The sequence below is a fragment of the Vanessa cardui genome, chromosome 22, assembly GCF_905220365.1.
Source record: "Vanessa cardui chromosome 22, ilVanCard2.1, whole genome shotgun sequence".
In the NCBI taxonomy this organism is placed as follows: domain Eukaryota; kingdom Metazoa; phylum Arthropoda; class Insecta; order Lepidoptera; family Nymphalidae; genus Vanessa; species Vanessa cardui.
Window position 1 is genome coordinate 8,692,470 of NC_061144.1, and position 25,770 is coordinate 8,718,239.

Here is a 25,770-nt window from a genome sequence, read left to right on the forward strand (position 1 = left end):
GGATTGTTTCCTCGCATTCGGAATTACAGACACAAGAAGGAACACACAAGGCCGTCTTTGATTTTAAAGCGGCCGAGGTAAGCGGCTAATATAACTTTACTATATACTGGTTGTACCAACAGTGTATACGAGCCTTTATTTTGAGAGTACTTTTCTATTTTATATAGCTGAATACTTTTTTATTTATCTAACAATAAAATACTTGGTATAATATTAAATATATTTTTTTATATTAGTGAAAAAATAGTAATTCTTATTATTAATTTTATATTAATCTAAAATATGGCAATTCCATAAATGAAAGATCTTGGCTCTTGCCATCTTTTTTAGGAATTATCTATTGTTGATAGTTTTTTATTTTTCGAATTGTAAAATTCTTGAAAGATTGTGTTATTAAATATACTTTGCTTTATTACTTATTTTTTCAAAACGAAAGGTTTTAACAACAATGGGTAGAAAATCTAAATTTCAACAACGTTCTGTAAGTTTTTTGCCGTTGTTTTTTGTTTGTTATTGTATTTGCTTGAAATTTTCAATAACAGTTAATTATTTATTTGAATTTTGTGAATTAAAATGCCTAACTTTCAATTAATTTGAAGTCAAATTTATATAAGATATACTTCATTAATTTAAAAAAATACATTATTTCATTCTTAAGGTTATTTAACTACGTCACTATTATTGTTCGAACTACTGTTTTGCTCAATTGTGAAAAAATACCTCAAAAATGTTATTGTCAATCAATTCATTATTATAGTTGTATAATATCACTAAAACCATTATATTACAGAAGAGCTTGGGTTCACATTCAATAATAAGCATTCAGAAAAGGGAAAATTCTAAAAAGAAAAGTAGGAAATCAAGGAGAAAAATTAAGAAACTTTTCGATGAACTTCGTAACGAGTCATCTACTTCTGTTAGCTCGTCAAACTGTACTGTGATAGAAGTTGATAATAATAATCCTGATGTTTTGAGTGAAAATACTGATACTCAGAACAGGCTAGTAAATAACAAAGGTAACCTTATCGTCATAGGTGATGCTGATGATGATCTTGTTATTAGTAATGAACCGTGTCCCTTACAATGTTCTACGCCTCTTTCACATAGTAAACACATAGTAAAAAACAATGAATCTGGATTAAATAATAATTCAATACAAAGTTTCAAAGAAGATGTAGAAAATTTAACCAAAGAAATTAATAGAGATTCCTATTTAACGATAGACCTCACTACTGACAGTGCTCAGAATACTAGTAATCAGTCGCACTTCAATACGGTAATAGATTTAGTTAATGTATCTGATATACAAGATTGTACCGTTATTAACGATAGCCTCTCCATGAGTGGTGATTCTGATGTAACAGTGCTAAATACAAAGAGAAAGAAAACAAGACTTAATAATAAACAAATGCAAAAATTTACAAATGGAATTGCAAATTTAGATTCCTCGGAAAGAGGGAAACTTTTGGAATATATTGCAAAGAAAATATTTAACAAATCTAGAGGATCCGACAGTTCGACAAACAGCCTGCATAGTATAAAGGTAAGTAATTAATTGTTATAAAACAAACCCAATATAAATGTTCTTTAGAATCCTTAGCAACATATTATTGTTATGTTATTACAAATATATGTATATAGAATGAAAATGCGTTATAAAATTACGAATTATTATTTATTAAAAACATATTAATAAACTTAATAAATATTTACTTAAATGTTTTACTAGAATGGTGTAAATCGTGCCACAGAAACAGTGGAAGATACATATATAAAAGAGGTGATCCTCGGCCAAGCCAGTTCTAGAAATAGCATAGGCAGTAATATTTATAATCCAGAGAGAGATATAAAGAATAAAACAGGCCTAAGAATGATTGTTATAGATGGAAGTAATGTGGCAATGCAGTAAGTATTTATTATCACAAGTTATTTTATCTAGGGGTAAAGTTAAATTTAAGCTGTAAATGCAACTAAATGTTTCTGCAGAATCCAGCTTCACACATGTGCAATGCTGATACTAAATATACTACAGAATTTTTCTTGTTTCATAATAAATTATTAATAAACTAGTGACCTGCTCTGGCATTGCACATTTGCAATGCTGATACAAAATATACTACAGATTTTTTCTTATTTCTTTATTATATTATATTGTTCATGTATCATATACAAAAACCTTCCAAAAGGACTTAATAGATGTGCAAGTACAAAACTAGTGTAAGATTTACAGCTTTCATTCTGTAAATAACTTTAAAAACAAATTTTGTACATGATATTTAATCAGCAACTGAGATTTAGACTCATAATCATTATAAATCAAAATAAACTTTATTTAAGTGGACTTATAAGCACTTTTAAATAATTATTTAACAATTAAGTGAAGCTACCACCGGTTCGGAAAGTGGATTCTAACGAAAAGAACCGGAAATAAACTCTGTAGTTACTATTTTACAACATTTAAAAAATACAATCATATTAGTTAAATACAATATATGTATGTAATGAATCCAGCCTGGAAGTCAACAGGTATTAATTCCAAGCTTTTTTATCATCTACGAAATCTTGTATCAAATAATATGCCTTTTTACCAAAGTATATTTTATAAACAATTTGAATTTATGAAACGGCAAAGTTAAAAATGTCTGCGGAATTTTATTCATTCATTGCTTAACACGTTCAGTGCCAGCGACAAGCCTAGCGTGTTCATGCGAATTTCTATAGCCACGCCGCGAACACGCTAGGCTTGTTCTAAGAATTTCAGTGATATCTTAAAAACTAGGCTAAATTATTCATTCAAACTAATTGTGTGCAATCTTCAAGCGATAAGCTACTGAGTTTTTAAGTGGCCCGTTAAAAATAATATTTTTTTTTTATTTTACAAAAAAATGTCTTTCGTAATGCCGGCGACACGCTAGGCTTGTTCACTTATTAAGGATAATCATAGATTGTCAAACTGTTTTTTCAACAAACCACATCTTATTTATGGCTTATTACCAATTTGTTGAAAATTGAACTAATTTTGTTATTGTTTTCAAATTTGCGGAACTTTGTTACATTTTTTTTTTGTACAAATATCTATTATTATAAAAATTTATACACCTTTGTAGTATAAATAAAAATTTTAACAAAAAGAAAAACCGACTTCAAACAAAACACTATTTTAAAACAAATTAATATGCACGAAAAAGTAATAAAAATAATTGCGTATTCAACATATTTTTTAGAGTCTTCCTAAGTTAAATGAAATGAAAAATATTAGACTACTTAAAAGTCGATTTACGATTATATAATGTAGTTATAGTTATTGAATCGAATTGATAACCTCCTCCTTTTGGAAGTCGGTTGAAAACTATATAAGCCGTAATTCTGCCATTCCTATTTAATGACAAAGTTTATACTAAATTGTCTTACTTTGTGTTATGTTGATACTGATTATGTATTACAAAGTACCTATATGTTAGTTCGATTAATCATTAACTACCACATACATACACCAAATATATAAAATTAAACACTAAATAAGGCTGATTTACCTTAAAAATGTAAACTCATGTCAACTTCAAATTCGTGTTACAAGAATTGAAGTAATGAAACAATAAAACGAGTTTAGCTTACAAGAAGCTTGATTATTTTTTAATTATTTGTTTATTAATTATTACTTATTTAATTGTTCTTTATTATTATATCAAGACATGTGCACCGAATCGATATCCTTTGAACATTTCTAGCAACTAATAAGAAAGTGAACGAAACAAGTGAGATAAAAATTGATTTTAGAAATTAATAAGTATGTATTTGAGAAAACAAAAAAAGAAGGTGGATTTTTATGGACACTTTATGAAGCGAAATTTAAACTCTGTTTTAATTTGTATTGAAAGTTCTATTTTATTTTATTTGATTATACCTTGCTACTTTCAAACTGACCCGCGTCCTTTGCAGGGATAAAACAGTAGATAACAGGTAACAGTATATATCATGAACAATTTTTTTATTGAAATACGAACTAAATCATAACGCGATAAAAAGTATATATCAAATTCGACACCAATATAAATATGATATGTGGGAATTTATTAAAAAGTTTTACAACCACTGATTACATTATGATGTTTACTTACCATAAAAGCGGTTTTTTGTCATAATTCCAGGATAAAACACTGACAACATTATTCTAAACACCTTAATTATTGCATAACACAAGAAATATTAACTAACAAAGACCGTTTTAACAAAAAAATTATCATTTTTATGTTCCTGTGCCAGTGGACACGCTACGCTTGTCCATACAATTTATCTAGCGATGCCGGGGACACGCTTAGCGTGTTCGCGGCATTATGTATGGCGGCATCGCTATGAGCATAGGAAAAATTTAGGTGGCAGTGAACGTGTTAAGATACTTATGTAAACATGACATGGTTTGAGATATCCTCAGTATATGTATTAAAATAATTATAATGAGATTATATTATTGATTTTTTTTTAAACATTTCTAGGCATACAAAGGGGAGAATCTTCTCAGTCAAAGGTCTAAAAATTTGTATAGACTACTTCCTTCGACGTGGTCATATGGTCAAAGCATTTGTGCCCCACTTTAGGTAAAATATATTATATCTTAACATAATAATAAGTTTTTAGACAAAAAAATGGTTGTTCTTATTTTCAGCGTTTGTTTATAACTGGATGGTTTAGCAGTGTATGGGTGTCTACCCACAGTGGGTATTTGTCACCTGTGCCAATAGACCTTTTCACACTTGCCCATTGTAAACCTGAATTGCATTCAATAATTTATTAGTAACAAAGTATATTTGATGCCATAACTAATCATTAGTTGACAAGCCGATCAAAATTACTACCAATTTTATGTTTTTACTAGCAGCCCACAGCTGCGCTTGCCTTTAAGATTTTTGATTGTCACATGTCAGGCAAAAAATGTAGCCTATGTCCTTTTTTGGAGTTAAGTTTGCTTCATACCAAATTTCATGAAATTCAGTCAGACAGACAGTCTTGTGATGGAACTCTTTACCAGCACACGTGTTCCCCTGCTCTTATAACCTTGGTGCCTTCAAACGAGGAGTGAAGAGGCATCTTGCGGGCAGCATGGTGAGGGTGACTGACTAGTATAGGTCATTCTTGCTGTGTGTACTAGTCTTCTTCGCGTTTGGATTCAATTTCCACTTAGGGGTTGTCCATTAATCACGTGAGGCTTGAAAGGGGGGGGGGGAGGGGTTTGATAAAAATCACGAAAATAACACAAGGATGTAGTAAGATATCTCGTGTATTTATTTTTTCGTCTAATGCGCGATTTTGAAACAAATATGGTCCTTAATTTCAGAATAAAATAAGATTATAGTTTATACCTGTATTTAAATTAAGATAATATTCAAAAAATTTTAATATTCGTTGTAGGTACTAAAAATACACGTGATGTTGAGAAGGGGGGGGGGGGGGTCATAAACCTCACTAATGGGGGAGGGGGGGTTAAAAATGCTAAAAAAAGATCACGTGATTAATGGACAACCCCTTACCAACAGGTGGAGTGGAGTCATATGCCTAACCGGAGATTATAAAAAAAAAACATTATAATATCAATATAGATATGTAGTTGGACCAGCTAAATTGTCATTTAACCAACACCAGCCATAAAAATTTACTCTAATAAATATTTACCATCCGTCTGACATTGTCAATGTACAAATTTGGGAACTATGCTGTGCTTTTTGCCTGTAGTTACACTGGCACTACAACAACAACAGCCTGTAAATACCCACTGCTGGGCTAAAGGCCTCCTCTCCCTTTGAGGCGAAGGTTTGGAACATATTCTACCACGCTGTTCCAATGTGGTTTGGTGGAATGCACATGTGGCAGAATTTCTATAAAATTTGTCACATGCAGGTTTCCTCACGATGTTTTCCTTCAGCGCTGAGCACGAGATGAATTATAAAGACAAATTAAGCACATGAAATAGCGGTGCTTGCTTTGAACCCGCAATCATCGGTTAAGATGCACGCGTTCTAACCACTGGGCCATCTCGACTCTGGCACTAATCTGAACACAATACTAAGAATGGATGTTTGGCAGTAGAATATATGATGATAAGTAGATAGTACCCACCTAGCTGGTCAGCCATAAAGCCTTACCACCAGTTAAAGATATATCATGTCATAGACAATTTTAAAATTTATACTAAAACACATTTTTCAGGTGTAAATATGGCAAGAGTACAGATGGCAAACTACTCGATCAACTGGAAAGACAAGGTTTAGTGGTGTACACACCGTCGAGGGAAATACAAGGAAGGATGGTCACTTCATATGATGACAGGTAATATTTTATATATATTTTTAGCAATCAGAACGAAAAATAATTAAAAAAAAAAAAAAACAATTGAAACAACCTATAGCTAATTTATTTAAAAATAATCTTTATTTTTAACAGTAATTCAAAATATTGAGCAATCACAAACAACCGTTGATTTCTGATGTGACAAACACATAAATAAACACAAAACCACAATAATAAATAAACGATCTTACTGCTAAGTAGTGAAAGTACCGACACCCTTACCGACCGACGACTGATGAGAAAGTGACCTGCAGTCTATCGAACGGTCGTTTTTATAAGAGTCGGATTTACGCCAACTACCCGCAATAAGTTCGGCTTATAATATATACAATGGCAAGAAAAGTTGTAAAGAAAGTAAAGTAAAGTAACAGCCTGGTAAATTTCCCACTGCTGGGCTAAATCCTCCTCTCCTATTAAAGAGAGGGTTTGGAACATACTCCACCACGCTGTTCCAATGCGGGTTGGTGGAATACACATGTGGCAGAATTTCTATGAAATTTGTCACATGCAGGTTTCCTCACGATGTTTTCCTTCACCGCTAATTACGAGATGAATTATAAAGACAAATTAAGCACATGAATCAGCGGTGCTTGCCTGGGTTTGAACCCGCAATCATCGGTTAAGATGCACGCGTTCTAACCACTGGGCCATCTCGACTCTAGAAAAGTTGAAATAATCATTACCATTCAATCAATCAATCAATCAATCAATCCATCAGCCCATTTCCGTCCACTGCTGGACATAGGCCTCTCCAATTGCACTCCACTGAGATCGTTCTTGGGCTACTCGCATCCAACTCCTGCCAGCCGTCTTGCACTCTCTCTCTCTCTCTCTCTCTCTCTCTCTCTCTCTCTCTCTCTCTCTCTCTCTCTCTCTCACTCTCACTCCACCGTGCCTGAAGACGTCCTACACTACGTTTGCCGAGACGCGGTCTCCACTCTAGAACACGTTTTCCCCAACGGTTATCGATTCTGCGACAAATATGGCCAGCCCACTGCCACTTCAGCTTACTAATCCGGTGGGCTATGTCGATGACTTTGGTTCTCTGGCGGATCGCCTCATTTCTGATGCGATCCCGAAGAGAAACACCAGGCATAGCCCTTTCCATAGCACGCTGAGCGACTTTAAACTGGTGGACTAGCCTTGCCGAATATATTATAATACTAGTCGCCCGCCGCTTCGCTCTCGTTTTAGGGTCTTGGTTGTCATGGGTCAGTAAAAAAAATGTCCTTTCTTGGAGTAAAACTTTGCCTCATACCAAATTTCATCAAATTCGGTTCAGCGGTTTGGTCGTGAAAGAATGACAGATGGACAGAGTTACTTTTACATTTATAATATTACTATAGATGTAATATATATGCTGTAAAGCTCATATTTATAATGTCCAGTCTGAAATAATTGTTCATAAACAATTCAATATACTTCAAATTTAGCCCAAGGTTGCCTCAATAGACTTTTTGGAAATATTGTTTTTAGTAATAGTCAGTAAATAAATAAATAAATAATAAATATGAGACAACATCACATACATTACTCTGATCCCAAAGTAAGTAGCTGAAGCACTTGTGTTATGGAAATCAGAAGCAACGACGGTACCACAAACACCCAGACCCAAGACAATATAGAAAACTAATGGTCATCTACATCGAATCGGCCGGGAATCGAACCCGGGACCTCAGAGTGGAGTACCCATGAAAACCGGTGTACACACCACTCGACCATGGTGGTCGTCAAATTCATTGCTTAAGATACTTATGTAAACATGAGGTTGTCTAAATAGACTTTTTGAAAATATTGTTTTTAGTAATAGTCAGTAAGTTTAGAATTTAGAGTCACACTCTCGGTAACATGCCCCAATAGATGTTTCCCATCAATGTATGTTGTCTATTTCAGGTACATTGTACAGTGCGCAGCGGAATTCGACGGAGTCATCGTTTCCGGTGATAACTACAGGGACCTTTTGACGGAGAATCCAAGATGGCGGCACGTTATTGAAAACAGACTATTACAATTCACATGGGTCGGTGACATGATTATGTTCCCTAGGGACCCTCTAGGAAGAAACGGACCCACGCTGGAAGAATTCCTAAAACACCCGTCCCAATCAGTGCTGTGAAACTTTAATATTGTGACAACAACCGAAAATTATAGTATATATTTTCAACATTGTTGTAAATTATGAATATACAAATGTGTAAATATTGTATTAATATTATGTATAACTTGTCTTTTTTTTTCAATGTTCGTAATAATAAAAAAAAATTATGAGAAAATTTGAATTTCAAAAACAAATGAATACTAAATAAAGATGTTTGTTTTTTTAATTAGAAGCTTACAAAGTGAAACAGCATGTGTAATGTTACTCATTTATATAGTTGATAAATGAAGTTATTTTTTAACTTTTTTTTATTGAACTTGAATGAATCTCTTATAATGTTTTGAAATTGTTTTGGTTACCATTTTTCTTTCCTTTTTAGATTAATATAGAATGCTTTATTATATAAAGCATTATTAATTTTAATGTTTCTTTTTTTTTTCAATTTTAAACTTCAATTATTATTTTATTTTCAAGTGTCAAATTTAAATTATTCATTGGATAACAATTATTTCATTTCTTATCGTGTAGTTCAGTTGTGATATTTTTAAAAATACATTTTATTACTAAGAATATTTTTTAACTGAACTATCACACTTAAATTATAATTTTGTTGATTTATTTGTAAAATTTATATAAATAAAAGATGATTATTTATATATTCTTTTATTTTACAATACCTATGCACAAACAAAACAATATTCATTCGAACGGCACTTTATTATTGACAATAATTTTGTATAATATCACTTAATATCAACTGACATAACATTTAAACGAAGCCAACAATGTGAATGGACAATTTGGCGTTATAAAAAGCGGTGTAAAAATACAATTACATATAAAAATAATAGTACCTATCTTAATCTCACTTCCACTTAGCAAGCTCTCGAGGACTTAGCCTACGTACAGTCTTTCAAACGCTTATAAATACTTGTGCGTAAAGTAAAATGCAACTTACATTTAAAATACGATACGAACAAAATAAATGCACTCTCATTGACATCATTAATGGAAATTTTACATAAATTCCGATCTAAGGATGTACTGAACCACTAATTCTATTCAACTATTTAGAAAAACCCTATAAAAATTACTAGGAAAGTTTATTTAAAAAATATTTGGAGAAAAATCAACTACGTGAGATGTTATAACTATTTTACTATTCGGTTAAAATTATATGTAGGCAAGACTTTACTATAATATTATGATTTATTCGGTGTAAGTTTAGCTAAATTTTGTAATAGTTGGCGTTATAAGGTTATATTGTATTTTAATATAGTTTTAAATGTGTGAGTTGAATGTTGAAGGATGTTTGAGAATCCATTAAAAATTTAAGAACATAATGTTATGTAAAAGTTATATTCAAAATTATGTAGGAAGTTCGTGTAGTTTTGGCACTACGCTGTTAAAAGGAATTATTTACGTTTGGCAATTATTATTTCGATTCAAAATAATAAAAATATGTAATTCATAATGAAATCAGTTACGAAATTGTACGCTTCAGAATTTCAAGTATTATAAAATTTTATAATTAAAATTTCTTTGTATGCATCATATATACTAAATATGCGATACATAATATCAATATAGATTAAAAATTGCAATTAAAATGTTATATAATTATAAAATAAATTATACAAGAAAGGGATCATCAAAAGACCGATTTATCTTACAAAATGGTTTGTATCACCTTCCTTGCTGTTTAATATACCAAATTGTACAAAATATAATATTCTACAGAATTAAAATAATTACTTCAGATTTAAACTGAAATAAAAATCTGCTTCCAAACATGACAATACATATTATAGCTTTGAATTATTGACATAAAAAAACTTGAATATTTTTTTACATTATTATTATAATTTAAGCTGTATTTTGTACAATTTGGTTAAATATAGACAAAATTATTTAAGAAAAAAATAATTAAACATGCCTTAACTTAATAAAGCTATAGTTCATTCCACAAGTCGAATTGCTAGTAACAAAAATATTTGCACCTCATTGGTCGAGCGGGGTCTAACACAATTATATGAGAAATAATTTGGTCAATATTATTGGTGCATACATATCCCATTAGGAACTCGTTTCGTGGAACGGACTACAGAAAAAGTGTTAACAATACAACTAATGACATCAATTATATATAACAACAACAGCCTGTAAATTCCCACAGCTGGGCTAAAGGCCTCCTCTCCCTTTGAGGAGAAGGTTTTGGAACATATTCCACCACGCTGTTCCAATGCGGGTTGGCGGAATACACATGTGGCAGAATTTCTATGAAATTTGTCACATGCAGGTTTCCTCACGATGTTTTCCTTCACCGCTGAGCACGAGATGAATTATAAAGACAAATTAAGCACATGAATCAGCGGTGCTTGCCTGGGTTTGAACCCGCAATCATCGGATAAGATGCACGCGTTCTAACCACTGGGCCAAACCGACTCCTAATTATATATAACATTATACACAAAATATATAAAACTCAATAAATTACGGAGCAACATGTGTGCAATTAATAAAATAGTAAAAAACAACGTGCATATACTTTCAAATAATTAAACAACAATAACAAATACAAAAACAATACTTAACACGTATATTGTATGCATCGTTCAGATTATAAAAATCTTAATAGTATGGATGGTTTGATTAGCTATACAATATACATAGCACTTATCTTTGGTATTGATAGATAAAAGATAAAATATAAAGTTTTAATTAAGCTTCTGGACGGACGCTTAACTCGTTAATAATTTAAATTTGGAAGATGATAAAAACTGTTTTATTATATTCGCTAAAAATTATAGTTATAATTTATAAGATTATAATTGTCATATTATATCTCAAAGAGAGGAAAAAAATTGAACAAACCTTAAATTAACATATTTCATGCGATTTTTTAATTAATGCTTCACAACAAATATCTATTAACCAGTTAATTATATCAACTTTAATTTTATTACCAAATTTCCGATAGTAAATTCAAAACGCCATTTTTTCACGTATATAACAAATTGAGTATATAGAATGATTTTCATGGATAATTTTAGACTCGACCAATTATATACTGTAATGATATGGATTTAAAGTCCAATTTAGCGTATCAATTTGTTTATGTTATTGCTATTTCGAAACTAGATATTAGACTTCAATTATTAAAGTTTGTTAGTATTTGGGTATTATTATAGATTGTCTTAGATTATTTATATATCTAGGGGCCAGGTTTATTTAAATGCTGCTTGTAGTTATTGGCCAATATTTAAATTCCATTTTACTTGGTGGTGGGGCTTTGTTCAAGCCCGTCTGGGTAGGTACCACCCACTCATCAGTTATTCTACCGCCAAATAACAGTACTCAGTACTGTTGTGTTCCGGTTTGAAGGGTGAGTGAGCCAGTGTAACTACAGGCACAAGGGACGTAACATCTTAGTTCCCAAGGTTGGTGGCGCATTGACGATGTAAGGAATAGTTAATATTTCTTACAGCGTCATTGTCTATGGGCGATGGTGACCACTTACCATCAGGTGGCCCATAAACTCGTCGACCAACATATTCCGTAAAAAAAATTAGTTTGAAACATGCTCAGTTTTAACTATATAGACGTATAAATAATCTAAGCATATATAGCATTGCAAATTACAGATTATTAATGCATAAGATAATCTACAATATCGAATATTTTAATCTTAATATCAATATTTAACAAATACACGGAAATAGGCCTAAGCTTTTTAATATAAAAATTAGGTTTTAGGCAAATGTTATTTTTCACCAAATAGTAATTTAAATTGAATTATTTAACTATATGAACACTTTCGAATCGTATTTTGAATCTACAATTCAAACAATCACAAATTAATATTAACTAAATATTATTTAAAAAAAAAAAAAAATAACAATTACACCATGCTAATAACATAAGCTAAATATATTTAACATTACGGCACCATATTACCTACATAACTAGATATTTTATCTATACAGATAATAAAACCACAGCTAATAAGCAGCTCAATTATTTTTCGACATCATTTTATCCAGTTTAAGTTGTTCTAGCTGCAGTTGACGCCTTATCGAGCCCAGCTGTGTTAAAATGCTTACATTCTTACCCTTCTCGTTCGGTAGAGATTTCAATATATTCTTCTGTACAGCGGGAACCCGCCATTTATCATCAACCATTTGCATTTTCTCACTTAAATTCGAAGAAATATCTTCGCTCACCCTTCGTTTGGGAGAGTGTCGTAGAACGGGTATCGGTAACGAATCCTTGTCGACATTTTCTATAACATTCTTTCTAATTTCCTTCGGTTGTTCATGTACAACGGCCTTTTCTACCACCACATTATTTTTTTCAATTTCAGATTTATCTAGTTTATTCGAAAGTAAACTCTCTTTCGTTGGATTAAGGTTCCTTCTCAAATAGCTCTCGACGTCGTAGTTTTGCGAAAATATCGAATTGTCTGGTATGTTGAATGAATATGGCGTTCTTTCAATTTTTTCCGGTTTATAGAAGAATGGTAGTTTCGAATGCTTTGGAGATTCGCTTTTGGAGGTGTGTGTCCGTTTGGGATGTATCGCCGCCTTCACTAAAGCTTCGTGCTCTAAATCAATCTCCTTTTGCAGACTTTCTCGTTTTCTGTCGTAATCAAGTGCTCTTTCTTTCATCTGTAATGAATAACCAATATTTATAGGCCAGTTGCGCCAAGACTTTAAGTGTAGCAGATCATACACTATCTTTACTTGGTGGTAGGGCTTTGTGCAAGCCCGTCTGGGTAGGTACCACCCCCTCATCTGTTATTCTACCGCCAAATAACAGTACTCAGTATTGTTGTGTTCCGGTTTGAAGGGTGAGCGAGCCAGTGTAACTACAGGTACAAGGAATATAACATCTTAGTTCCCAAGGTTGGTGGCACATTGACGATGTATGGAATAGTTAATATTTCTTACAGCGTCATTGTCTATGGGTGTTGGTGACCACTTACCATCAGGTGGCCCATTCGCTCGTCCGCCCACCTATACCATAAAAAAATATAATGAAATTAAATAAAAAAACCTCTTTACTGTTAAAATAACAGTAGCCATCGGCAGTGGTCACCATTTACCATCTAGTGTAATCTAATCTTAATAAAAAAGTTCAAGAGAAATGAAACACGACCGGAATCAGATACAGAGGATATACGTATTTGTATTTCAAATTAGGAAATATCTCTCAGGCAATTTCATAATATGACTTGAGATCTTTTGACGGAAAAGTTTTTTGTGTAACCCACGACCTAAAAATATCAGGGTTGGGCTAGCCGTTAGAGCGGTAAACGATCCCGTGGCGTCCATCGAAAGACGGAGAGGATACCGCTGGTTTTTTAGTGGGTAAACCCGGCGTACTTGGGCACACTCGGCGTCCAGGGCTCCCGGGAGTCCCACACCCCCCCCCACTTTCCATCACGTGGGGGAAGAGCGTAATGCGTTTTTCCAGCGAGAAAAAAAAACTGTTAGAGCAGTGCGGCCAGAGGTGAATTTAAAGGTCTGGAGGCCATGGGGCCACAAAACAGTTGAGGCGCTAGAGTATAGGGCCGCCACTTTAGGCCCTAGACCAACAGAAGCGTGAAGACCCTAATCAGTAAGCTATGATTTATATATATAATTTACCATATCTCGGTATTTGTTAACAAGCTGAAAACTGATATGGCCCCCACTCGTGTGGAGGCCCCAGGGGAGGTACGGTTACCCTAAATAGGGCCCTGAGTGCAGGTGTACTTACAGCTGCATTGATGTCGTATTGCCGCTCGATTTCCCTCTCTTGCGCGGTCTTCAACGAGCGCAGTTGTTCCTCTAATTTCCTCATCTCCGCTTGTTCTAACAATCTGAAATCATACATACATAGTATAAAACAAAGTCGCTTAATGCTGTCTGTATGGATGCTTAGAACAACAGCCTGTAAATTTTCCACTGCTGGGCTAAAGGCCTCGTCTCCCATTGAGGAGAAGGTTTGGAACATATTCCATCACGCTGTTCCAATGCGGGTTGGTGGAATACACATGTGGCAGAATTTCTATGAAATTTATATTATAAAGACAAATTAAGCACATGAATCAGCGGTGCTTGCCTGAGTTTGAACCCGCAATCATCGGTTAATCCTTAGATCTTTCAAATTGCACAACAGATTTCGATGCGGTTTTTTTTTAATAGATAGAGTGATTTGAGAGGAAGGTGTTTGTATATAATACATGGACAATATAGTAATTAAACTCTGATCATTTTAAAGGTTTCTAATGTGATGTCGTAAATAAACAAATTCTATTGTATATTTAGTATCAGTATTGCACCCGTGTAAAGCCGGGGCAGATAGTTATGAATAATTCTTATTATTACATTTTTTTTATTGTTATGGGTGGCGGACGAGCATATGGGCCACCTGATGGTAAGTGGTCACCATCACCCATAGACAATGACGCTGTAAGAAATATTAACTATTCCATACATCGTCAATGCGCCACCAACCTTGGGAACTAAGATGTTATGTCCCTTGAGCCTGTAGTTACACTGGCTCACTCACCCTTCAAACCGGAACACAACAATACCGAGTACTGTTGTTTGGCGGTAGAATAACTGATGAGTGGGTGGTACCTACCCAGACGGGCCAGCACAAAGCCCTACCACCAAGTAAATATATGAGGAATTACTAACTGTTCCCTCGTTTTCCTTTCCTCCTTTATCCGCTGTTGCTCGACGATTTGATTCCTCAGCTCCTGTTGGTAGAACTGGCGACGTTCTGCCGCCTCCTTGAAAGTGACCATATAATAAATACCATACAATCAATACAACCAGCTATGAAACAACAACAACATTGACATTGACATTTTTGTATTGTATAAATATCTTATTCAAGACATGATGGTTGCCTTAATTATTCCAATTGTGTAGTTTGATTGCATGATTCAATGTAATATGGTATTATATTTGCATACCAAATCGGTTGAATATGATAAGGACATAATTACTGTAAGATCTTATGTAACCATATTCCTGCAAATAAATTTCATTTCATTTCAAAAAAACAAAAAAACAACAACAGCCTGTAAATTCCCACTGCTGGGCTAAAGGCCTCCTCTCCCTTTGAGGAGAAGGTTTGTAGCTATAAAATTTACATTTTAACCGAGTATCGAAATATTGAACCCAAACACACATGCATACAAAATTTCGTATACGATATAGTACGACACAACTTAGATGCAGCATCGACAAATTTCGTAAAATCGATCACATCCGAGTTAAGTACGCTCTCGCAATTTATCAATATTTATTTCTCATATAATATCATATGACTTAATATATTCGTCAATTTGACATAACGATTTACTGCACTTTCTCAGGTTGAACTGACGCCTGAATCTATAGCGACGACTAGCGTCGAATGGCGCGATAGGGAGCTATTTCTATTGGTCGTGTAAATCGACAGAAATCGAATCGGTTTCATTGAATTTGCCGATGCTACATCTAAGTTATGTCGTACTATACCCAATTTACTATTACCAAGAATTAACTATATTCCTCTTAGTGTGGAAAAACCATATCGCGCCATAAGCAACGATGGTAGAAACATAGAGTTTGTTGAGTGAGATCAAGGGTATGAGTCTCGTGTTATCCGGGGCATGGTGAGTACCATGAGGGTGTGGGTTACCTGTTCCGCTCGCTCGTTCCTCATCCGTATGGCATCCGCGTCGAATATTGACGGCCGGTACGAGTGGCGCGGCTCTGAAGTTAAGCGCTCACGTGCTGTGGTTCTGATCGCCGGTAGAGAGTCTGGAACATTACAATTGCCTTATATGAAGGTATCACTAATATATATAATCATTAAAATATAGGTAACATATCTCATTATCTTTCAATGATATGGTCTATTATTAATAATTTTATATAGAGAAGAAATAAAAAAAATTATTTAATTGTATGCTAGCGTCACAGGCTTTAATAATTTCTGTATTTTCTGTGTTTATATGATAAATCCGATGATTTGGATTTTTTTTTGTTTGATATAATATACTTTCCGTTTGGTTTTTTTTTCATGACTATACATATAGTGTGGGTTGGCACAATATGAATACATATATAGTGTGGGTTGGAAGATTTCTGCACACTATGACACATCTCTATTGTAGAATATTGCATTTATGGTACTGTACATAAAAATATAAAAGAGTTTTTGTTAATTTCCATTACGAACTTTCTTATTAATTAATAGTTTTTATTATGACTTGTGCCAATACATAGTTAAATTATAATTACAAGGATTTATTACAATTGTAAGCCTTAAATAATTAAACGAATAGACACTTGACAATAGAAGTGCGATGTGTGTGTGTGTGTGTACGAGTTTGCGCGCGTGCGTTTGTGTGTGTACGAGTTCGCGAGCGCGCGCGCGCGCGTTTGTGTGTGTGTGTGTACGCGCGTGTGTGCGTGCGAGTGTACATGCGAGTGTTCGTGCGAGTGTGTGCGCGCGCGTGTGTGTACTAGTGTGTGTGTGTGTGTGTGCGTGCGCTCACCGAGCGTGTGCGGCGCGGGCCAGGGCGAGCGAGCGCTGCGCGGGGACAGCTCGCGTTCCGCCGCTGTCAGCGCGCCCGGCAGCTGCGGGGGGGGGGGGCTCTTAGTTACTCGGACAACGAGCTGCCACGTCACGCTCCCCGGACTAGGAAAAGCCTTATAGTCCGGGAGGCGTGACCCTCGTAAGACTCGACTCCATTTATTTATGTATTCAATCGAGTTTAAAAATAATTGACGTAACAATAAAAGAATAGCTGTAATTCGCAGCTTTGCTTACATAATCCGGTTCGATCGACGAGAATTAAATGTAATAAGTTAGAATTAATTATAATAAAATATTTCAAACACATTTTTAATTAAAAGTATGTCATTGCATCATTTGAATAATCGACTACTACAACAATCAAATGAAAAAAAGGAACTAAATACTCTTGGATATTAATGTTAGGAAAAAATGTAAACAAAACATCTTGTTGGATTTCAGGCAGGTTAAATTACATATATATTTAATTATATGTAACTGAAATGACTGTATTTTAATATTGAAAAAGAGTAACTACTGACTTTCTTGCCGGCCGGGAATCGAACCCGGGACCTCGGAGTGGCGTACCCATGAAAATCGGTGTACACAACACTCGACCACAGAGGTCGTCAATCTGGAGGTAGCTTCGCTTAAAATAGTTCTTAAATAACTATTCAAAAATGCTCGTAAAAAAAAGCCTTTGAATAAAGTATATTTAGATTTTGAATATAATAAGAAATTAATTTACAGTTATTTATATTAAAGTAATTAATTAAAACTCACCGCAAATATCTTTTCATCGTCGGTCTGCACCGCGACAGATAATGGCGCGCTTCTGTGATCCACTTGGACACCGGTATCGACTTTTCTGAAAATCAAACAAACTTTTCACAAACAAAATATGGAGTTCTGTTATTGTATATGGCAACATATTAAAGCAAAGTAAGAGGTTATTAATATCCTCCTTTATCTATCTTTTATTATATAGATGTATAGATGGGCCACGTAATGTTAGGTGCACACCAACGTATTTAGACATTGCCAAGACCTTCGGAAAGAAGATGTGACTTGTGCCTGTAATTTGATTAACTCATATACACTTTAGAGCCGATATGGCCCAGTGGTTAGAAGGGAATTCAGGCAAGCACCAATGAATATTCATGTGCTTAATTTGTGTTTATAATTCATCTCGTGTGTGCAAAAGAAAACATCGCGAGGAAACTTGCATGGGTCTAATTACATATAAATTCAGTCACATTTGTATTCCACCAACACGCGTTGGAACATCGTGGTTGAATATGTTCCAAACCCTTTTCTCAAAAAATTTAAAAACTGTTATTGTAGTTGTTGTTTATTCACCCTTTAAACCGAAAGGGTGAGTTTAGGTCTGATCTCCTATTGAGAGGGGTGGGGTGGCAAGGCGGTTGGTACATTCTGTAATAAAAATCCTTAACTGAAACCTTGACATTATAATGAAGCTACTCGCGATACATTAGCTTGATAGTAATCAAGTGAAGAAATGTACTATATTAATAAAGATTATATAAAGCATATCTTACGTGACATATGTATTATTAGCTCCGGATATATAAGTGTGACTGACACTCGCTCTCCGTCTCTCCGGAATGACATCTCGTTCTAACTCTAGCCGCTCTCTCTCCTTCTCTTCCCTAAGTCTCTCTTTCTCTTCTCTCTCCTTGCTCTCACGCTCAGCTTTCTCCTTTGCTTCTTGTTTTATTTTCGCTTGCTGAAAATTAAACGAGTTTTATTGTAACATTTTTTATTAAAATTAAGGAATATTTAAGTCTTAAAATAATGATACTGTAACAATTAAAATATTACAAAATTGAACTAATTTATTGTTATTATATCGTTATTATACTATACTGTACACCAAAAACAAAAAATACAGAAAAAAAAAAGATTTTTGCAAATTTACATCTAACGTAAAAAAGAGAACTGAAATAACGCATGTTACTCAATATAAGATTGTATTAACGATAAAATAAGAAAGTCCAACCAATAGAAATAGTTACCCATCGCGCCATTCGACACTGTTCGTCGCTATAGATTCTCGCGTCAGTTCAACCCGAGAAGGCAGGTACATGTAAATCGACGTATTAAATTGACGAATATATTAGGTCATATCACATATGATATTACAAGTTATTACGTTTATGTAAAGATCATATTCACATAATGAAATAGATATTGATAGTTAGGGATAGCGTACTCAATTCGGATATGATCGGTTTTACGAATTTTGCCGATGCGACATCTAAGTTGTGTCGTACTATACAGTAGTACTATACAGTACGATCACATCCGAATTGAGTACGCTATCCCAAATTATCAATATTTATTTCTCATGCGAATATGATCTTTGCACAAAAGTTATAACTTGTAATATCACATGACCTAATATATTCGTCAATTTGACGCGTCGATTTACATGCACTTGCTTTCTCTGACGCGTGAATCTATAGCGACGAATGGGGTCGAATGGCGCGATAGGGAGCTATTTCTATTGGTCGTGTAAATCGGCAGTAATCGGTTTTATTTTCATTCCATTGCATTTTCCGATGCTACATCTAAGTTGTGTCGTACTATACGTTGTTTTTATTATTACCTGATCCAGATACTCCTTGTACTGTCGCTGTCTCATCTTCCTCAGAGTGTTCCTACGCCGCTCATACTCGCCGAGGCCGAGAAGGGCGTCGCCTGACGTCCTCTCGGCGCGTATGAGCGGATTGTTCGGTGAGAACTCGCCAGCTTTTAACATCACTGGTAACCCCAAATATCGCTGAAATTATATACATTTATAAAACTTTTGCAGTACCGCATTTAACCTTACAACAACAACAGCCTGTAAATTCCCACTGCTGGGCTAAAGGCCTCCTCTCCTTTTTGAGGAGAAGGTTTTGGAACTTTTTCCACCACGCTGTTCCAATGCGGGTTGGTGGAATACACATGTGGCAGAATTTCTAGGAAATTAGGCACATGCAGGTTTCCTTCACCGCTGAGCACGAGATGAATTATAAAGACAAATTACACATGAATCAGCGGTGCTTACCTGGGTTTGAAACCGTAGTCATCGGTTAAGATGCACGCGTTCTAACCACTGGGCCATCTCGGCTCTTTAACCTTATTAGTTATATAATTTTATAATTTGCAAAGGCGAAATGGTCGTGATGCATCTTAACCGATGTTGGTTCAAACCATGATACCAATATTCACGAGTTTAAGTTTATAATAATTAATCTCGTGCCCGACTGTAATGGAAAATATCTCGAGCCTGCGAGAGCCTGCATGCAGTGGATGAGACTCTATCACGTGTGTTAACCAACACATATTAGAGCATCATTATGGAAAACTCTAAACTCCTCAAAAGAAGAGAAAACCTGAGCCCCACAGTGAGACATTTTCAAAAAACTAAAAAGATCATTTTTGCGTAACAAACACTGCACCAAAATCTTTTCTGTTTCACATCAAAGTGCATTAGATTTATCATCTAAATTAAAAATATTTAGACACTTTTCATATACGTAAAGTTTAACCCAGACCGTCCAGGTTGAAAAATTTGAACTGACAAAAACTGGAACAAATAATTTCCTGAAAATTACTACATATAATTAATATCGGGTTCAATAACCCCCCGTTCATGTAAATACGATGTTTTTTTCACATAGTAAATGTATACGATTATTCTCAGCCGTGTGATTGCGTGTTTAGGGGCCGTTACAAAACGTCACACGATCACAATGCTTAAGACGCATTCACATGAAATGCATTACAATTTCTTCTGGCACGATGGCAGGAACCACGGAAGGACGAATTAACGAGTAACTTTTCCCTCATTGCTCATCGGTTAAAACACTCCTCCTTGGCGGAGTAGGAGGGTACTTTATGTGCCTTATTTCAGAAGACAATTAGGAGTAATGCAACTGGGATAGATAGGATCGCATCTTCGATTGCCGTTGGAACCGGGCATATCCCAAGGGGTCGGGTATGTTTCGGAAAATAACTATTGCTTCAAAATAATGATGAGAACATGTGAATCTTGGCCAATATTGGTGGAATCATTCCACTCCATTTTCACATGATCAATTTATATTTATAATTAAACTCATAATGTAGAAAAAATCTGGAGGAAACTTGCACATTATGTTTGATGATGACTATATAGGGTACTTTTAAATCAACCAAACCCAACACGCGTATGAAAACTAGTTACAGATAAAAACATTATCTATTTTCAAACCCGTATAACAATTACGTTCAAGGCGAGAATGCTTCCAAAATTTTCGCTACATTATATCACCAAAAACAACTCTTACATAATTATATCCAAAAGTTGGGACATATTAATTTTTTTTCTCGCTGAAAATGCTTTCATGCCTCCCACTGTAATCGGTGGGGTTGGCAGGAATTCTGGCCGAGTGCCAGCCTACCCAGTGACAGAGAACCTCACAGCGATCCATATTACGAATGTCGAGTTATGGAATTACATGAGCCTACAATTTCTGAACGAAGGTATCAGATATTTTTAATTCAATTGAGATTCGATTTTTAAAATATTGAAACTAAAGAGTTCATACTTTTTGAAAAAAAAGGTTTTATTTGTTTTTTTATTATTATTGTTGTTATGTGATACAAATTATTTAGAATTCTTTTATATTAATGTAATGTTAAAAAGTATAATCGCACAATGTGGACAAGTCTTAATGAGAACCTCTCAATCAACTTCGCGAATAATGCAAGTAATTATCCACGTATGAAGAAAACCATTTGTTTTTTTTTAAATATAAAAAAATTGCAACAATTATGTCATTAGTTTTAGGAAATCGTTTTGACACCAATGATTGCGCACTGAGTAATTACATATAGTGCTAGTTGTTGCCTGCGGATTCGCTCGCGTTTTAGGGAATGGACGTCAGGACAAAAGTATAATTGTAATTTACTTTTGCATTTATAAAATTGGTATCGATTGATCAAATCATTTTACATGTCTATTGGTAAAGAACCAGCTTGTAAACTTCCCACAGCTGGGCTAAGACCTCCCCTCCCATTAAGGAGAGGGTTTGGAACATTCCCCAGGACCTCGGAGTGGCGTACCCGGCGTACCTGGCGTACCTGGCGTACGTACGTAAAACCGGTGTACACACTATTCGACCAAGGAGGTCGTCAAGGTCGAAAGTTACATCTTTGTCATTTTATGTGAAGCGATGCTATATTCTGTAGATTATTCTAATTATTTTTTCGGCCAATCGCTATCCAGCACTGTAACGGGTATCACCCAATGTCGATTCCGCTACCATCTTTAATACATATTTGAATAAATATTGAGCCAAGATGGCCCAGTGGTAAGAACTCGTGCATCTTAACCGATGACTTCGAGTTCAAACCCAGGCAAGCACAACTATATACAGCCTTGGCCAAAAGTATGGAGCACCCTATAAATGTTGCACGTGCATCATAAATACCGCATAAAACAAAGCCTTTTGTTTATACATTACCTGGGCGACATCTTCAAACGTCTTATGACCAATAGTTTTACTTGGTAGCTTGTAATAAAACCCCTATTTGCGATTTTACGTTTTTTGGAATAATCACTTTGGAATGATCACTTCGCTAATCACTTTCGTTGTGTACACACGCTGTGACTTAGTGCTCTCTTGCTGTTATTTTGTGTTTACATTATTTAATATTATTCCAAAATGCCTAAAAAGAATGAACTTACTCTGGAACAACGAGTGCAAATTCAAGTTTTGCATGAGCAAGGCAAATCACAAGTTCAAATATCTAAAACCGTGAAATGCTCGCGTCGAGCTGTGCAATTAGCTATTGAACGATTCGTCGCTACCGGCTCACACCTTAGCAGGCCCAAACTAGGCCGGAAACGCATCACCACTAACCGAGAAGACCGAAAGTTAGTAAGGGAATCTTTAAAAAATAGAAAAACAACTTCTTCTGAGATTGCTGCTGAACTATCAACGGAAGTTAATAAAACAATATCAGCCAGAACAACTCGCAGAAGGCTTCAGGAAGCTGGCCTTAAAGGCTGCAAAGCCAGGAAGAAGCCATGGCTCTCGGACAATAACAAAAGAGCCCGCTACGCCTAGGCCCTAAAATATCATATTTTACGAAAGAAGACTGGTCAAATATCATATGGTCCGACGAATCAAACTTTGAGGTAAGTCAGATAATATTGTATACAATATAGATAAAACAAAATAAATTAAAATATTAATTAACCGATTCTATGTTTCCTAATTTCTTAACTATCTTGTTTACGATTAATTTCAGGTATTTGGTACCCCTGGTATCACCTACGTGCGTCGTCGCGTGGTCGAAGAATTCAACCCCCAATGCGTGGTACCGACTGTAAAACACGGTGGAGGAAGCGTAATGGTCTGGGGCTGCATGATTGATTCTGAAATTGGTGAAATGTTCGTGTACGAGGGTCGGATGGACTCTACAAAGTACATCAATGTACTGGAATCAGCATTGGTACCCTCGTTTTCTACACTTTTTGGAGACACCAATATGGATGGAGTTAGATTCCAACAAGACAACGCGCCTTGTCACAAGTCAGCCCGCACAATGACTTGTTTTCGGGAAAATAATATAGAGCTTCTGGAGTGGCCTGCACAGTCACCGGATCTGAACCCCATTGAGCATTTATGGGGTATATTAAAGCGTAAGGTCCAGCGCCATACAATAACTACCAAAGAAGACTTGAAAAGGCGCTTACGTGAAGAGTGGAACAATATAAGCACCGAAGACTGTAAAAAACTAGTTACGTCGCTACCTGCAAGAATTACTGCTGTGATTAAGGCCAGGGGTGGGCCAACTAAATACTAATTTTTTGTAATAATAAACACCATATTAAACTTATAAAATTGTTTCATTTACTTCCGAATGAGCCTTCATAATAAAATTGAAATATATTGGGGGTGCTCCATACTTTTGGCCAAGGCTGTATATACGTATATGCTTAATTGTGTTTATAATTCATCTCGTGCTCGGCGGTGAAGGAAAACATCGTGATGAAACCTGCATGTGTCTAATTTCATAGAAACTACCAAATGTGCTTTCCACCAAGCCACATTGGAACAGCGTGGTGGAATATGTTCCAAGCTCTCTCCTTAATGGGAAAGGAGGCCTTAACCCAGCAGTTGGAAATTTACAGGCTGTTACTGCTAATTTACTTTTTTTTTAACAATTGTCATTCTATTTCAAATTATTGACACAGAACTTTATTAAATTACATACTTACATACATACATACATTCCTCATCAATCAATCTGTCTGTTGATGAAAGAAGCATGAAAATTAATAGATATAGTAAAGTTTAACGCGAATATATAGACGAGCAGTAGCGGCCGGAGGACTTTGTTCCATTAAATGTAGTGATCGTTAATATTAAAAGAAATATTTTCGTAAGCCGTAACGAAAGTCCATATTTACTTTGAACGGAACGTCGCAAGTTATGATAGTTCACGACAGAGGTGACCGAGTGAAATTAAACAAACAAAGTCACAGGCGACGTCTAGTCTAGACGACATACAAATAATACAAGCTATACATATAATAAAGTGCATATTGCGTTGGTCAAGGTCATTCCGCCTGATAAGAATCGGAATTTATCCACGCTCATAAAGGCTGTTGGCGTACACATCGATAAATATATTTTATCACATGTTGGCTCTTGAGGTTTTTCTTTAAACTTGAGCTCGAATTGAATAATTATAAACTTAGCATGTATTAAACACCATGTACAAACATTTAATACTTGGTGTATTTAATTTACTTGGTGGTAGAGCTTTGTGCAAGCCCGCCTGGGTAAGTACCACCCACCCATCAGATATTCTACCGGTAAACATCAGTACGCAGTATTGTTGTGTTCCGGTTTGAAGGGTGAGTGAGCCAGTGTAACTACAGGCACAAGGGACATAGCATCTAAGTTCCCAAGGCTGGTGGCGCATTAACTATGTAAGGAATAGTTAATATTTCTTACAGCGTCATTGTCTATGGGTGATGGTGACCACTTACCATCAGGTGTTCGTCCGCCAAGCTATTCCATAAAAAATCCGGTTTTAATTTCGTCTTTTAAGATACATCTGTATAGTATTCTACAAACATCGTAAACATCTCACAAGGCCTTAACAGTTCCAATAAGAATTCGAATATTACTTTATATTTAAAATAGTTAACGAGACTTGCAAAAAAGTCACCTGATACACAACTACTAGCGACCCGCCGCGGCTTTGCACGGGTGCCATGTTGATACAATATACTGCAGAATGTCTGACTTTTTTGAAGACCTTCATAATGTGAATAATACTGTTGATCTATCTCTTAAGAGTTTGAAACAACCGCAAAAAGTGTTCATTTACAACATCACTTTAAAAACCTCTAAAATTACCTGTGTTTCTCTACTATATTGTAAATCTATTATACAAATAAACCTACCTCATTTTATCTATTAAAAGCCGCATCAAAATCCGTTGCGTTATTTTAGAGATCTAAGCATACACAGGGATAGACAGCGGTAAGCGACTTTTATTACTGTGTAATGATAATGATAATGTGATAATTATGATGACTTTTTAAATATGAACAGGAATCGGCCTAGTTAGCAAAATATATATATGTTACATTTAAAACTAGAACCATTAATTCTACATCGCCCTTATTAACACACGGGGTTAAAAAACCGAAAACAACGCCCTGCCCCGTAGAACAAAGGACAGATTTCCATACA

General features: G+C 35.0%; 2 protein-coding genes across 2 annotated transcripts in view; one reads left to right on the top strand and one right to left on the bottom strand.

The window, feature by feature from the left end:
* Positions 1-299: 299 nt before the first annotated feature.
* On the top strand, positions 300-8,567 carry LOC124539396. Its single transcript, XM_047116784.1, has 6 exons — positions 300-481; positions 791-1,543; positions 1,730-1,905; positions 4,494-4,595; positions 6,202-6,321; positions 8,236-8,567. The coding sequence occupies exons 1-6, from the start codon at positions 449-451 to the stop codon at positions 8,456-8,458; spliced, it is 1,407 nt and encodes a 468-aa protein (XP_046972740.1). The 5' UTR covers positions 300-448; the 3' UTR covers positions 8,459-8,567.
* A 3,435-nt stretch (positions 8,568-12,002) lies between these two features.
* Positions 12,003-25,770, bottom strand: part of LOC124539447 (uncharacterized abhydrolase domain-containing protein DDB_G0269086-like) — a 33,496-nt gene continuing 19,728 nt past the window's right edge. Inside the window, exons 3-10 of the mRNA XM_047116843.1 lie at positions 19,632-19,805; positions 18,562-18,749; positions 17,786-17,870; positions 16,983-17,064; positions 16,121-16,242; positions 15,127-15,221; positions 14,201-14,303; positions 12,003-13,107 (exon numbers count right to left, since the gene is read on the bottom strand). Coding sequence (XP_046972799.1) covers positions 12,454-13,107; positions 14,201-14,303; positions 15,127-15,221; positions 16,121-16,242; positions 16,983-17,064; positions 17,786-17,870; positions 18,562-18,749; positions 19,632-19,805 — 1,503 coding nt within the window. The 3' untranslated portion in view covers positions 12,003-12,453. The remainder of the gene's footprint in view (positions 13,108-14,200; positions 14,304-15,126; positions 15,222-16,120; positions 16,243-16,982; positions 17,065-17,785; positions 17,871-18,561; positions 18,750-19,631; positions 19,806-25,770) is intronic.

What these genes read in the sequence shown, in the direction of transcription:
- LOC124539396 (XM_047116784.1), top strand. Translation starts at nt 449, where the DNA reads ATGGGTAGAAAATCTAAATTTCAACAACGTTCT. An exon ending in GCATTTGTGCCCCACTTTAG is followed by an intron (nt 4,596 to 6,201) that starts GTAAAATATATT and finishes CACATTTTTCAG; the next exon opens with GTGTAAATATGGCAAGAGTA. An exon ending in GTCACTTCATATGATGACAG is followed by an intron (nt 6,322 to 8,235) that starts GTAATATTTTAT and finishes TGTCTATTTCAG; the next exon opens with GTACATTGTACAGTGCGCAG.